This window comes from Chrysochloris asiatica, unplaced genomic scaffold (genome assembly GCF_000296735.1).
Source record: "Chrysochloris asiatica unplaced genomic scaffold, ChrAsi1.0 scaffold00046, whole genome shotgun sequence".
In the NCBI taxonomy this organism is placed as follows: domain Eukaryota; kingdom Metazoa; phylum Chordata; class Mammalia; order Afrosoricida; family Chrysochloridae; genus Chrysochloris; species Chrysochloris asiatica.
Window position 1 is genome coordinate 4,774,735 of NW_006408564.1, and position 16,922 is coordinate 4,791,656.

General features: G+C 38.6%; 1 protein-coding gene across 1 annotated transcript in view; it reads right to left on the bottom strand.

Annotated features, from left to right (window-relative positions):
- The window catches only part of ERC2 (ELKS/RAB6-interacting/CAST family member 2), a 1,669,968-nt gene that overhangs the window by 954,014 nt on the left and 699,032 nt on the right, over positions 1–16,922 (bottom strand). The window contains exon 7 of the mRNA XM_006862059.1: positions 11,952–12,119. Coding sequence (XP_006862121.1) covers positions 11,952–12,119 — 168 coding nt within the window. The remainder of the gene's footprint in view (positions 1–11,951; positions 12,120–16,922) is intronic.

Sequence of the window (16,922 nt, forward strand, 5' to 3'; positions counted from 1 at the left end):
GAGCTGGTATTTTCAAACTGCTGACTGTGAGGTTAGCAGACCAATGCCTAACCATCTGCACCACTAAGTTCCATGTTGTATCTTCAGGTGCTGTCATGATGGTTCCGACTCATAGTGACCTTATGCACAACAAAATGAAACATTGCCCAGTCCTGCGCCAGCCTCACAAATGTTGCTACGTTTGAGCCCATTGCTGTTGCCACTGTGCCAGTCCATCTCGATGGGGTCTCTCTCTCTTTTTCAATAACCGTCACTTTATCTAGCTTGATGTATTTCTCCTTGGACTGGTCCCTTGTGATAACATGTCAGACATATAAGGAACAAAGTCTTGCCATCCTAGCTTCTAAGGAGTATTCTGACTGTAGTTTGCTCCAATACACAAGATTACATATAGATAGGTAGCTAGATAGATAAGTGTCCTGCTGTGGCACTGTGGGTTAATGTGCTGGATTCCAAAAGTTCGCTTGAATTGCAAAGTTGGCAGTTTAAGTTTACCAGCCACTCCTCAGAAGCCATAGGTCACTAGGGGTCAAAACCAACTCAACAGCAATTAACAACCACAACAACAGATACAGACATATATGTTAAAAAATATGTAGATACATATATTATAATCCAGACCTCACATGGTATTTTTCATGTTTAATTGCTTCCCTATTTTTCATCACATTATTCAATGGCTACAACGCTGGCAGTCTAGTATTAAAAGCTGTTCAAACTTTAGCTAGCCCCCAAAGATTAATGATCTCACTTGTCTCATGAAGGAGACATGATCACAAATTGGAAAACCACCTTAATAGTGTGGTGGTTAATATTAGCTCCACAACTTCCAGGCTAGGCACTTTCGGCAAATTACCTAACCTCTTTAAGCCACAGTGCCATTATTTTAAGAGTACTTATAGACACTGCAGTTTAAGCACTGGGCCGCGAACTGCATCGGCTGCTCCTTGGAAACCTTATATGGGTTGCTATGAGTTGGAGCAGACTCTAAGATACTTAACAAATAAAATGAAACGTAATGCCATTAAGGTCTCTGGTGGCACAATCATTCGGTGTTTGGCTATTAACCCAAAGTTTGGCAGTTCGAACCTTCCAACCACGCTGGGAGAAACATGTAGCATTGTACTTCTGTAATGATTTACAGCCTTAGAAAAGCTATGGGGCAATTCTACTTACTGCCGGATTGCTATGAGTCGGAACTGACTCATTGGCCATGAGTTACATATAACTAGGTTTGTTGTGAAAATTTATGACTTAAATATATGACAACAGGTACCATGCCTAAACGGACTCAATGGCACCCAATAGCAACAGCAGTACCATTCCTGATACGTAGTAAGGATTTGATAAGAAGTAGATGATCCTTTACAGACTAAAAAACATCATTTACATCATCATAATTGGAAACGACCATGCAAAATCAGAAATTTCATTTCCTCATTCTCATAAAGTACCATGCCCCTAATAACCCATTAAGTTGGAAAAGGGAATCAGAGAAGGGAGACTCTTCTTTACAGAACATGAGATTCTTTTTTTTTTTTTTAAATAAATGCTGCATTTTCTTTTCATTAAATTGGCAAAAAGGAGAATGACTAAATTCTTTGCTTAAATTTTTATCCACTTTTTTTTTTTTTCAATCTTACCAGAATAATGCAACTGAGGCTGGAGGTGTTCCGTGTGGGTAGGACAATAGTCATTCCCTCATCTGTGTTTTTAATTATTCATGGGATGGCTCCACTTTGCAGCCTACACAGAACATACTGCTCTGGGTACAAAGAGTGGGTTTGATATTTCACTCAGGGAAAATGCTTTGCACATAGATGACAATATCCTTGGGCCAGGAGTAAATCTCAAAGTGACTCTCCTCTCCTAAGTTCTTATTCTTTCCAAATTTGCTTGCGTTCATTCATTCACCCAATGTATGACCACTACAGACATGACTTAGACTACAGCATGCCAAGCATTCTTTGAGGAGCTGGAGGTAGCATGGGGTAACAGTTGGGTTCTTAAAATAACTTAGGAAGGTATTTTAAAATAAAGGAAGCTGACATTCACTGAGATGCACAATTCCAAATTCAGCGAGGTATCTGAAGGGAATGGTTCCCTGAACATATAAAACCTATTCCAGCCTCTAGTGTCAAGCAAAGACATCTCTAAGTAAGTGGCACAAGAACTCAGAGGAAAGGTTAAATGCAAATCTGGAAGCCATAATTGCCAGCCTCCTCTAGAGGGAGGTTACAGTGAAATACTGCCAGTGTGAGGCACATGTGTGAAGTCTGGGGCTCTGTCCCAGGATTCTGAATCATGACTGACAGCAGGAAATAATGAGAGTGGGAGTACAGGGATAGGACAGCCATCAGTCGAGAAGACACCTGACCAGACACTGCTAATCAAGAGATCAAGGTGATGCTTGCCTTCCCTTGGTGTACTCAAGCAATCCTGTTTCTATGATCATCCTTAATTTGCTCTTCTACATCAATTTCCCATTGATGCTAAGGTACTTGGTATCTTTAAAATCAATTCCTTTTTGCTTAAGTTAGCCACAACTGACTTCTGTTGTTTGAATCCATGAAGTGTTTGCTTCCAGTAACATGCCATCTCTACCTGAATTTAAGATGGCCAGTATGTGAGTCTCTCTCTTCACCCAGACTGCTAGTTTCCTGAGGATTGGACAAGGTCTTAGATCTCTTTGAATCTCTAGGACCTACCTAACACAATGACTGGCACATAGGAAACAGTAAATGCAAAATAAGTGCATTTATATTATATGTATTTAATAAGCTAGGAAGTTTCTCAACAATAAATATAAATGTTTAACTGGATGTTTAAACAATGACGGTGAGCTTGCTGTTATTGTTAAGTGCCGTCAAGTTGGTTCTGACTCAGAGAGACGCTGAATAGAGTTTTCAAGGAGTGGATGGTGGGTTTGAATCACTGACCTTGGGTTTAGGAGCCCAGCACTTAACCTACCATGCCATACAAGGACTCCTGAGAAAGAACTTAGCAAAGTCAAAAAGCCCTCCACATCAGACCTTAGTTTTACACTGAACGTCCTGGAGCCATCTTCACAGGTGTATTTGTTTATAAATTGCATGAAGAATTCCAGCCTGGTGAATACCATCCTCCAAAACATCCGTGTCCCTGATCTTATCTTCATCCAGCATTTTCATCACATAGCCAAATAGGAAAAAAGCTGCTGAAGTGGGCAGATCCAGGGACCCCCAACTCCCAGAAGCCAACTCCATGGACTGCTTCCCTTTTTAAACCACTGGATGATTCACAAAACCCAGTAAAGCAGTCAGTGTGCTTGGCTTCCAAAGAGATCACCATCTGGTTTTCTATCCCTAATAAAGAAAGTACCTCTGCTCCATAAATTCATATTGCTCATGGGACTGAGACCCAGAATGAAAATTGAGATGGATTTTTTGGTCAACTTTTAATGGTGGGTTTTTTGTTTTGTTTTGTTTTGTTTAATCTTGGTAGCAAATTTATGCTGCAAGAATCTATGAGCTGCACTAACAGTATGAATTTAATCTGGCTTGAATAATGCTACTATGCCCTGTAAACCTAGGCATTATACACTTTCCAAATGTACAATGTCATCAAGGTTTTATGACATTTCCTACAAAAACTCCATTGTCAGGTAGCACTTCATCAGCTGAAGTCTGAACTCAGGTAAGGAACAGAAAGCTATGGCAGTGGTGTGAAACTTGGGCTGCTCTCCTGACTTTGGGATCACTGTGGAAAAGAGACACCCCGCCAAACAATACTTGCGTGTGTCATTTTTGTTCCCTACTAAAAAAACAAAAACAAAATAACTCATTATCTTGGAATTATGGAGAAAAACCCAACGTCCATTCTCATTGATGGCTGTCTTTCTAAAAAAACTTAATAAGAGATGCCCTGCCACTTAGGGTCCTCTGTCTATGCAGCCTTACTTTCTTCTTCAATTAACAAAATGTGTCAAGCATCTAGTCCATGCCTGCTACCCAAGCACGTAACATGTCCATGTAGCTTACACAAGACTTCCTAGATTCAGGGATCTGAAAACAGAGCTGACAGATACGAGGTGCAAGCCCAACTTCGCCAGGTTAAACATGGCTCTGAAAAGAGTGTACCAGGTTCTACTGGCATCAAAATACAGTGCAGGTTGCCAAAGAGTCTACAAGAAAGAAATATTGAGTAATACTGCACTTCTGACATTGACGTGAGTTTATTATTCTTCCATACCAACACACCCTAATCCAAAGCTTATGCTCTTCCAATCCAGGCCTGCCCTGTAACAGCCAATTATGCTGAATGTGGTTGAAACTCCCAGGAGTACCCAGCCCCAATGTCAATATTTAATAGCCCATAAGTTTCTGCATTATTTCTAATTCTGAGTCTCTGCCTAAAACTGGTGCATCCCTTCTTTGGGGACTGCTTCCTTTTCACTTTGCAGGTATAACAAAGCACTTTGACTATGTTGCCAGTGGTTTTATCCCCTCTCTATACAGACTGGTAAACACTCAGTGAAAAAGCTTCAAGCTGAGCAACCTCTTTAATGTACATATTTCTAAATCTATTATCTACATGATTTACGTAAATGAGATCATGATCATGTTGCCACAAATAGCCACAATACACACACAGTTTTGTTCTAAAATGTTCAAGCTTATTCCCAAATGTAACTTGTCTTGGGTTTGGCTACAAAGGAAAGCCTGAAATTTTGCAAAATATTCACATTCACAAAAGTGGTCATTTATCACACCCATTGAAAGTGTCATTCCAAAAGCTTTACAGAGAAAATTGTAGCCATTCTTCAAGAATGAGAGTTCTTCATCTCAACTTCCAGCAAAATGAACAATTGTGGTGTTCTTATTTGATCCATTCCATACCTGATGTCATCCTCATAAAAACTAAGGTCAAAAGGAAAATGAAGCTTTTTCTCTTTCTTTGTATTAACCATTTAATTTTATTTTCCAAAAGACAACAACAACAACCAACAAGTGTTATCAAGGCTGTGTGTCCTTGGGGCAGTTCCCTAACAACCATAAGCCTCACTTTCCCTCAGTTACTTAGGTTTAATAATTATTCCTGCCTCATAAGACCGTGGTCAAAAGTAAATATATAGTCCATGTAACAAGCATATCAGCAAACCATGATCAGCATAAGCAAGTTCAAGAAACCTCTCTCTCTCTCTTTAATTATTGGTGTTGAGGTTTTTAATGAACTCTTCCTACTGAATCCTCAGTACCTGCTATGAGAACAGCCACGGCTGCTGTCTCTCTGCTAGTTCCATGTGCCACAGATAGCTGTTTTGACTCAAGGATCCTTGATCCTTTCTGACCATGTCTCTTCTAATTGTTGTTGTTGTTGTTAAGTGCCGTTGAGTCGGTTCTGACCCATAGTGACCCTGAACAGGGTTTCTGAAGCTGTAAATCTTTACGGGAGCAGAAAGCCTTATCTTTCTCCTGCAGAGCAGCAGGTAGTTTCGAACTGCTTACCCTGAGGTTCGCAGCCTGATTTGTAACAACTACACTACACTGTATAAAGTCACTGGAGCTGTCAGAGGAGGATCTAACTAGCAAGGTATTATCTGTGAAAATCTAGACAGAAACTAGTAATACAGCCCATCAAGTTACCAGCAAATTGAGAAGGCCAAACAAATGTAGGGCCTCTATTGTTAACTCTTTAATAAAGTTTCTAGACTTTGGTTTAAATACAGCTTGAGTTATTTTAAAATGGGAACCAAGGCATTCTATATGTGGATTACCACTTAGGATTCTGGTTAACTTTAACAGAAAAGGAATTTGTTGGAGGGAGAGTGTGGCTCTGTAAGTTTAGAAAAGGTGAAAGAAGTGACTTATGAAAGGACAAGAGCATGGACAAGTGTTGGTACAGGTATGAGGAATCCATCAAAATTGTCATCACAGCTCCCCTCAGAAGCAAGTGAGTGTCAACTGCTATGTGCATCACTGCAGAGTTCTACACATGAGCCAAAGTCCTGAGAGAGTTTTCCTTAAGTTAAATAGTGAACATATGACTTGGACTTGGCCAATCCTACTAAAGACTTTAAAAGGAGAAAGTCACTGATTTATTTGCTCATTCATTTGTTTATTCATATATGAATTCAACAAATACTTATTAAATATCTATTCAATGAGACGGATTGGCACAATGGATTCAAGCATACCAACAACTACAAAGATGTCACAGAACCATACAGCATATTGTTCTCTTACATAAGGTCACTTAAGACAGCAACCCACACCACCATCACAACTCTCTGGGTGCTGAAGATCTAACCACCAAACACCAAACACACTGTCAATGAATTGATTCTGACTCATAGCAACCACATATAGGGTTTCAGAGATATAAATCTTTATGGAAAGAGACAATCTCAACTTACTCCAAAAAAGCAACTAACTCCCTTGCAGTTAGCAGTTCAATAACCCACAGCACCACTAAACATGAGTAAAAATTTATATAAATAAAGACTCCACCCTTCTGGAATTTAAAGTTTAATAGTGTCAGTGAAAGGAGTCTTGGTGTGGCACTCTAGGATAAGCACTGGCATGCTAATCACAATGACATATCAGACAAAAGACTAACCTCTACAATTTATAGAAAACTACAACACATCTACAAGACAAGGACAAATAACCCAATTAAAAGATGGGCACAGGACATGAATAGACAGACAGTTCACCAACAAACACATACAGGTGGCCAACAAACATACGAAGAAATGTTCACAATCATTAGCCACTAGAGAGATACAAATCAAAACAACAATGAGATAAAATCTCACACCAGTATTAATAGTGAAATTCAAAAAAAAAAAAAGAGAAAACAACAAATGCTGGCAAGGTTGTGGAGATACTGGGACCCTCCTACATTTCTGGTGGGACTGTAAAATGCTTCAATCACTTTGGAGAACAGTACAGTGATTCCTCAGAAAGCTGGATATAGCCATTATGGCCCAGGAATCCCAAAACTTGAGTATATATCCATAAGAAACATGAACCATGATACAAGTAGATATATGCACACCAATGCTTCATGCAGCGTTATTCACAACAGCTTTGATGAGAGAAACAACGCGGGAGACTGCATGACAGAATTTTTCAAGACCAATGACTTACTCATTGCAAATACCTTTTTTAAACAACATAGAAGACTACTACACACATAGACCTTACCAGATGGAATATACAGAAATCAAATTGTCTACATCTGTGGAAAGAGATGGTGGGAAAATTCCTATCATCAGTAAAAACAAGGCCAGGGGCAGACTGTGGAACAGATTATCTACTGCTCATAAGTAAGTTCAGGCTGAAGGTGAAGAAAATTAAAACAAGTCTATGAGATCCAAAATATGACCTTAAATATATATTCCACCTGAATTTAGAGATAATCTGAAGACCAGATTTAATGCATTAGACACTAAAGAGCTACAACCAGAAGAGTTGTGGGATGACATCAAGAACATCATGCAGGAAGAAAGCAAAAGGTCATTTAAAAGACAATAAAGAAGGAAAAAACCAAAATGGATGTCAGAAGAGACTCTGAAACTTCCACTCCAGCATAGAGATGCTAAAGAAAATGGAAGAAGTGAGGAGGTACAAAGCTAAACAGAAAATTTCAAAGGTCAGCTCAAGAAGACAAAATCAAATATCATAATGAAATGCGCAAAGACCTGGAGTCAGAAAATCAAAAGGGAAGAACATGTTCAGCACTTCTCAAGTAGAAAGAACTGAAGAAAAAATTCAAGCCCTAACTTGCAATGCTGAAGGATTCTCTAGGCAAAATACTGAATAATGCATAAAGCATCAAAAGAAGATGGAAGGAATACACAGTGTCACTGTACCAACAAGAAAGGGTTGATGTTCAACTATTTTAAGAGGTAGTATATGATCAAAAGTCAGTGATCCTTAAGGAAGAAGTCCAAGGTACACTGAAGGCAGTGGCAAAGAACAAGGTGCCAAGAATAGATGAACACAAACTGAAATCTGTCAACAATGTAATGCGCCACTGGAGGCACTCACTCATCTAAGCCAAGAAATTTGGAAGACAACAACCTAGCCAACTGACTGGAAGATATCCATATTTGTGCCTATTCCAAAGTATGGTGACCCAAAGGTATGCTTAAATCATCAGACAGTATTACTGATATATCAGTCAAGTAAAGTTTTGCTAAAAATAATACAAAAATGGCTGAAACCATGCACTAACAGAGAACTTCCAGAGATTCAAGCTGGATTCAGAAAAGGATGTGGAATGAGGAATATCACTGCTGACGTCAGATGGATCTTGGCTAAAAGCAGATAACATCAGAAAGATATTTACCTGTGTTTTATTGACAATGCAAAGGCTTTTAATTATATGGATAATGACAAGCTATGGGCAATATTGCGGTTACTGATTATTCTAGGACACTTAATTGTGCTCCCGAGGAAGCTGTACAAAGATGATGAGGCAGTTGTTCTAACAGAAAAAAGGGAACACTGAGTGGTTTAAAATTACGAAAGATATGCTCCAGGACTGTATTCTTTCACCATACTTATTCAATCTGTATGATAAGCAAATACTCTGAGAAGCTGTATTATATGAAGAAAAATGTGGCATCAGGATTGGAAGAAGGCTCATTAACAACCTACATTATGCAGATAATATAATCTTGCTTGCTGAAAGCCAAGAGGACTTTAAATACTTAATGATGAAGATCAAACACCACAGCCTTAAAAATGAGTTGCATCTTAATGTAAAGAAAAAAAATCCCTCATCACTGGACCAATAAACAACATCCATATAAAGAGCGAAAAGACTGAAGTTGTAAAATACTTCATTTTGCTTGGATCAACCATCAATACTCATGGAAACAGCAATAAAGAAATCAACCAAAGCATTGCATTTGGCAAATCTGCTGCACATGACCTCTTTAAAGTATTAAAGAGCAAAGATGTGGTTGACGATTAAGGTGCACCTGACATAATCATGGTATTTTCAATAATTTCATATGTATACAAATGTTGGAGAGTGAATAAGGAAGACACGGACAGTGGACGAATTGATGCATTTGAGTTACGGTGTTGGAGGAGAATACTTAAAGTGCCACAAACTGCCAAAAAAACAAATAGATCTCATTTGGAAGAAGTACAGCCAGAGTGTGCCTTGAAAGCAAGGCTGGCCAGACTTCATTGCTCATACTTCAGACATTTTATCAGGGGATGGACCAGTCACTGGAGAAGGATGTTAATGTTGGTATAGCAGAGGGTTGGATAAAATAGGAAGAGCACCAATGAGATGGATCGGCACAATGGCAGCATCAATGGGTTAAAGCATTGTAACAGTTGTGAGATTGGCCCAGGACCGGACAGTGTTTCATTCTGTTGTGCATAGGGTTGCTATGAGTTGGTACCAATTTGATGGCATCTAACAACAACAAAGGAGTTCTGGTAGTATAGTTGTTACGAATTGGGCTGCAAACCACAAGGTCAGCAGTTCGAAACTACCAGCTGTTCCACAGGAGAAAGATGAGGCTTTCTGCTCCTGTAAAGATTTACAGCTTAGGAAACCCTGTAAAGGGTCACTATGAGTCAGTTCATAACCAGCACCACATAACCAACACCACCACATTTTCCTTTAATGCAAACATATCCAACTATGTGGTGGAACATACAAATGATAAAGTCAAGAAAAGTTCTTAGATATAACAAGAAAGCTTGAGAGAATGAGTCTTTGGACCTTGGGCTCAGGATCATAGTCTTGGAGACACCATGGTCAAGTGGCATAACACAATGCACAAAGACAATGTTCTACATCCTACTTTGGTGAGTAAAGACTGGGATCTCAAAAGTTAGCAAGTAGCCATCTAAGGTACAACTATTGGTCTCTCCCAGTTCGGAAGAACTAACAGTGTTAAAATCAAAGACATATGGAAACAATTAATCCAGATAACCATGTGAACAGCAGTCTCTCCGACCTGAGACTAGAAGCTCTACATGATGCCTGGCTACCACTACCAAGTGCTGTCAAAAGATCACACTGGAAGGTCCTGGATAGAGTAAGAAAAAAAAATGTGGAACAAAATTTGAAGTCATAAAAATGACCAGGCTTATTGGTCAGATAGAGATAGGTGCAATACTTGAGACTATGGCCCTCTGTCATTACTTGGGTCTAAAACTAAACTCACCTCTCTGGCTCAATTTTCAGCCGAACAATAGACATGTCTGTAAGGGTAACAATAACACTAGTGAGGTAAACATACCTTCCAATAACCAACCATTTGAGATTTAAAAAAAAGGGCAGCATTTACTCAAGGAAAAAGTTCAGAAAGGTAAGGAAAAGAAGAGGAATGGAAACAGGAAACACAGGAAGGAAGTGAGATACGTGATGTTACATTGAGGAGATTGCAATAAATAAGATGAAATAAAGTGTATATGAATGATTGGTGGTAAAACTGATGATCTGCTCTGTAAACCTTCACCTACTTTACAATTAAAAATAGGGGAAAAAATGGAATTCCCCCAAATCTTAAAAACTGGAATTCCCACAAAGTCAGGGTCCTGTACCATAGAGAAAAGGAGGTGTTGAAAGAAGAAAGCAGAACAGAATCCTAACCAGGTGTCTTGCTGTGGATGTAACTCAATTAGCTGTAGGAGGTAGCTTTAAAAAAAACATCAATTTACTTTCTGACAGTTCTTCAGGCTAAAAATCCAAATTAGAGTCTCAGCCCTATCGATTCCTTCTCTGATCTTCTCTCCTAGTTTTTGGTGTCTGTTGGCAATCCTTGGCATCCTTTGGTATTCCTAGTTTTCTGTTTTCTCTCTCTGTATGTGTCTCTGTGTGTATTCCAATCATTTGAAAATTTACAATTTTATCATTTTATACCTGATAAGGTTTGAGACCCATCCTACACTGATATGGCCTCATAAACAGAAGAATAGGGAACCCTTATTCCCAAACAGGATCACAGGTACAAGGGCAAGGATTTCAGCACATAATTTGGGGGAACACCTGTCAATCCATAATAGCAGGACAAGTGTATTCTGTGTTAGGTCATCATACTTTCAATGCATTACACAAATACCCCATAAATTCCAAATAGATCACTGAAGTAAAACACTGCCTGTCCCTTTAATGACTGAGGCAGAGGTGATGGCATGGAGAGACAGATCAGCTGAGGACTCTAGACTCATGGATAGAAAAATGCTGTATGCTGACAGGCAGGAAGTTGACTTTCAAAATGTGCCCTTTGTTGTTTAAACCATTATACGCTTCTGCATGTTTTGTGTACATCAGAAAGGAAAACAAAAACAAAAACGAAGGCATAGAGGCAAATACTGTCAATTGATAGTAAATGGAGAGGAGTGTAATCATTGCAATGAACCACAATACAACTGGCTGAGTGCAAAAATGATATTCTCCTATCACTTAATGCTCAATAAAAGCTTTAAAAAAAAAATGCCCCTCCCTCTAAAAGAAAACTCTGTACAGATTCGGAGGCATAGGATCTGCTTCAATTTGTGTACATTAGAGTGCAGCCAAGAGATACATCCAAGACCCACAAAATACATCGTTCAACTCCCAATTAAGAAAATGGAAACATTAAATAAAATGCTTGATATAATAATTGTATTATTCTAGACTTATATCCAGAAGTGTAAATTACATCTATGTTATAAGTTGGCAAACAAATAAGTTAGTAAACAAACAAACAAGGAAAAACTATGTATTTTCTAGTAATCAAAAAAGATAGTCATCGATCATGCAAAAAATACAGGATACAAGTACCAGTAAACTACAAGTTGAAGTTTTAATCTATAACTCTTAAATAATTAATCAATTCCTACATATTCAAAAAAATTCCTTTGAAATGGAAAAATATGGGTGATATGAAAGTGAGACCTCACACTTCCCTGCTCTAACAACTCACAACTTGGAGAAAAAAAAAGGCTACTCACCTTTTTCTGAAGAACATTGATTTTTCTTTCCTTTACTTCTAACATATCTTTCATGTCGCGAATCTCTCCAGCCAGTGTCCCTTTCTCTTCTGTGAGGTCCTGCAGCTGTTTTGTTTTTTTATTGAGAAAAGATTCTTTCTCTTCCAGTCGTAATCTCAGTGCATCCACCTGACATTGGGATAAGAGAAGAAGATTGTGCTTTTACAAAAAGATTATCAATAATTTTAAGTCATACCCTGAGGCGCAGGGTGAGAGGCAATCTTAGAAGGGTTAGGGAAATGTTGGCTAAGCAAAACATGATTCAAACACCCGTGCTCACAAGCACCTTGATGGGACTGTTTTAATAGCCTATTATTGTTATTAAGTGCCACTGAATTGGTTTCAACTTATAGTGACCCTGTGTAGGGTTTCCAAGAAGGGACTGATGGGTTTGAACCACAGACCTTGTTGTTAGGGACCCAGTGCTTATCTTACAGTGTCACACCAGGGCTCCTACATCTACCTTAAAGTCTAGGTGCATCTGTGTCTATGAACAGTGATACAAGTTTTAAAAGTATATAATGCTTATATGAAATAAAAGGAGCTTGGGTAGTGTAGTGTTTACGAGTCCAGTTACTAATCTCAAAGTCAGTAGTATGAAACTACCAGTGGTTCCACTCAAGAAAGATGAAGCTTTCTGCTCCTGTAAAGATTTACAGCCCTATACAGAAACTCTATACAGAGTCACTATGAGTTGGAACTGACTCCACAGCACATAATCACCACCATCATATGAAATAAAACATTGTATAATAGTAGTTTAGAGTTCCTGGGAGGGGATTACAAACTGAAAGGTTGGAGATTCGAGTCCACCAAGAGATGCCTTGGAAGAGAGACCTGGTGAGCTACTTTTGAAAACGCAGCCACTGAAAATCCCACGGAGCACAGATCTACTCTGACACATAGGGAGTTGCCAGGAATCAGACATGACTCCCAGGAAACAGTTTGGTTTTCTTAACACAGAAGTTGTGTTTCTATGTTGTGAAGCTCCACCCCGGAAGACAAAGCACTCCAATACTCTGAGTCCTTGAGAATTCAATGAGGGCAAAGCTGAAGCCTCCTCATGGACATCTGCAAGAATGAGACTGACTTGCAGAGAAATGCTCCTAAATTAGAAAAATACATATTGCCAAGGGGAAGTAAATGCTGCTGGAGGAAGAAAATGTAGAAACAACACTCATTCTCCAGATTTATGAAAGACTGTTTTCCAAATACTACCACTACTTATAAAAAAGATGAAAACATTTTTTGAAAAATCCCATTTCAACCATAGTTCATAAATTAGAAAATGACAAACCCTGCTTTCTGAATGGCACTAATAAAATAAGAAAAAAAAAAGTTTTGTTTTAATTTAACATTCGTGGGCAATAAAAAAAAAAACAAAAAGAAAACAGAAAGCTCTATTTGTAGACTATGCAGACTAGATGATAGGAAAACAAAAGCACTGGCATTCCCCAAAATGAGACGATCCAAAGAATATAAGCCATCAAAAGACCATTTTAAAGGGAATCCCTCAAAAACAATCTTTTAAAATTCTACTTTGTTAATCTACAAGCGTCATATTTGTTAAAGAGAACTTCCTGTGTGAGCATATATATAGGCCAGGATTAGATCCACCCATGGATCCCATGACTTAATTTCTCAGGATCTGTCTTGGTCATTCTGGGAACATACTGGAAAAAAACCTTATGGTTGGTCCCTGTGATGTGAAAAAGGAATATATTTGTGCTACAAGGTATCAAAATTAAATTCAAAGCTGCATCAGAAACCACATTTACAAAAACATTCATACCCGCATTATTTAATGTTGATACTAATATTTTGTATGCAAATGTTAATATGCAAGCTGAAAATGTTCCAAATGACCATTGGCAGTTGAGTGGGTAGACAAAATTATGGTATATTTATATGGGATACTATTTAACTATGAAAAAGAATGAACTACAGATACCAGGATATGCAACAACATGGATGAATCTCCAGAAAATGCTGAGGCAGATAATTTATCTCAAGATCCCATTTCACTGAAGTTGTAGAAGTGAAACTACTCTATGTCAGTGGAAATAAGAGCTGTGGTTACCTGGGGTTGGGACCGAGAGGACTGATTGCAAAATGCCAGGGGGGAGGCTTTGCTGTTGTTCTTTAACTTGATTAGGAGAGTGGTGTATGGATTTGTCAAAACTCACTGAACTGAATAGTTATAATTTATTTCAATAAAATTGAAAGCATATGCACATAAACTGAGGAATAACAAACATCTTATGGTAACTTCTTCATGAAAGATAAAGGCCAAAACTCAGGAAAATACAACCTGGCAACCAAATTATCATACAACTCTGTTGGGAGAATGAAAGAGAGGGTTGAGAAGGCTATATGTGGGAGAGGAAGAATTTCACCTTCATCTTCCGTAAGAGAAAGTCAACAGACAGTAGCTACATCAACAATCAGGAAGTACTGATGTAAAGAGGCTATTAAAACCTAGAGACTGTTGCTGTCTAGGTGACTCTGACTTAAGGTGACTCATGACCAGAACTAAAAGAGTAAAACTGTGTTTCATAGTATTTTCAAATGCTTTGAAAATAGATGTCCAGGTCTTTCTTCCAAGGTGCTTCTCAGTGAATAAAGCTGCAATTTTCAGTTCGCAGCTGAGTACAATACCAATTTGTGCCATGCAGAGGTTCCAACATGTTATTACAGAAAAATGAATATACATATTTTAAATAACAAAACAAAACAAAAAAACATAGAAAGTTAAAAGGAGTTATCTCTGAGGAAGGAGAAATGTACTTGAGCAGGGCAGGGAAACGCAGTACCTCATGACAAAGTTTGCTGACTCTCTTGCTTCTTTACACCAAGGGCGAGTAATATTTGGATAACAACGCACACAAAAAAGGACTAAAGTAATTTTAACAGGCTGTAAGAATATCATAAAATAGGCAAAATAAACAGATATGTGAATACTATGGAGACATGGAGTCAGAAGGCACCGGAACAACAGGAAAAGGACACCTGGGATTTAAACCCTGATTTTCGTCTCCTTAGCTATGAGGACCCGGGTAAGTAAGTCTCACTTCTACCCACCCACCTATCCTCAGTTTCTCCATCTGTAAAGTAAAGAGGTTAGAACAGATAGTCTTCAAATACTCGCCATGTTAAAAACAGGAAAAGATTTGTGATATTATAATCAACAAAGACAGATAGTAGAGACATGGTGAGCCATGAAACACACACACACACACACACACACGAGTGAGTCAAAATTTCTCCACACTCCAGTTATATTAAAATGCCTGTCTATGTCTACAGTTGATGACAACAATGAGCGTGCATGTGAAAGGATTCTGTTGAATAGACAAATGACAAATCATTTGCAAATCAGCTATGGCTCTGCTTAAGAAATAATCCATGACAGACTCAGGTTTCTAACAGTTTGTGCAAGAAAAGTATCAAAACAACTCATGGAAGTGCATAAACAGAAACTTTTGGACATCTGCAAACAAAATTTGGAATGATAATAGAAGGAAGGTAAAAGTTTCTGGAAAAAAAAAAAATGTTACAGTGACAAAACATGGCTTCATCATTATGAGCCTGACAGTAAACGGCAGAGTATGGAATGGAAAGCTCATGAACCGCCAACCAAGAAAAAGTACAAAGGTCGATGATCAGCTGGAAAATTGATGCTTACAGTTTTCTAGGATTCTCAAAGGCCAGTATTGGAATACTATCAGGGAAAAGTTTCAAAAACCAACAGTACTCATGACAGTGAGATGTGAAGCCTAAACTGAAGATGAAATGCAGCAGACTATTATCCAAGTTCATTGTGATGTTGCATGACAATGCACGTTAGCACACCTCTGCCCACACTGTGGACACTCTGCAAAACCTTCATTTTGTTTAATTGATGTTAAAACATCCTCCCTATAGTCCTGTTCTTACTCCATCAGAATTTCACCTATTTGATTCCCTGAAAGCAGTCTTTCAAAGATGCAGATTCACTTCTGATAAAGAAATGAAGAAAGCAGTGTATTTATGATTCAGAGCTCAGCTTAAAACATTTTTTAATAAGGGACTACAAAAGCTGATTGACAGATGGACAGAGTGTACTGCAAAGCAAGGAGATTATGTCAAAAAATGATGTATTTGTCTTTTCTAACACTTGATTAAAAGAAATGCTATAGCCATAGTGTGTATATATGTACATGTATGCACATACACATACTATATATACATATAATATATATGTGTGTGCACATATACATGAGATATACACATATAGTTGTTGTTGTTGTTGTTAGGTGCCATCAAGTTGGTACTGACCCACAGCGACCTTATGCACAGCAGAACGAAACACTGCCCTACCCTGGGCCAACCTCACTGCTGTTGCCATGCTTGAGTCCATCGATGCTGCCACTTAGCCAATCCATGTCATTGGGGGGGGAGGGGGTCTTCCTCTTTTACTCTGAGACTCCACCACCTTACCAAACATGATATCCTTCTCCAGCAACTAGTCCCTCTTGACTATACGTCTGAAGTACAAGAGATGAAGTTGGGCCATCCTGACCTCCAAGGAGCACTCTGGCTGCACATCTTCCAAAAAGGATCTATTGGTTCCTTTGGCAACCCATGGCACTTTCAATATTCTCCTCCAACACCATAACTCAAAGGCATCAATTCTTCTATGGTTTTCCTTATTCAATGTCCAGCTTTCGCATGCATATGAGATTATTGAAAATACCAGGGCTCGGGTCAGGCACACCTTAGTCTTTAGGCTGACATGTTTGCTCTTCAACACTTTAAAAAATTCTTGTGCAGAAGATTTGCCTAATGCAATACATCCTTTGATTTCTTGACTGCTGCTTCTGTGAGTGTTGACAGCTGATTCAAGAAGAATGAAGTCCTTGACAACTTCAATCTTTTCTCCATTGATAAGAA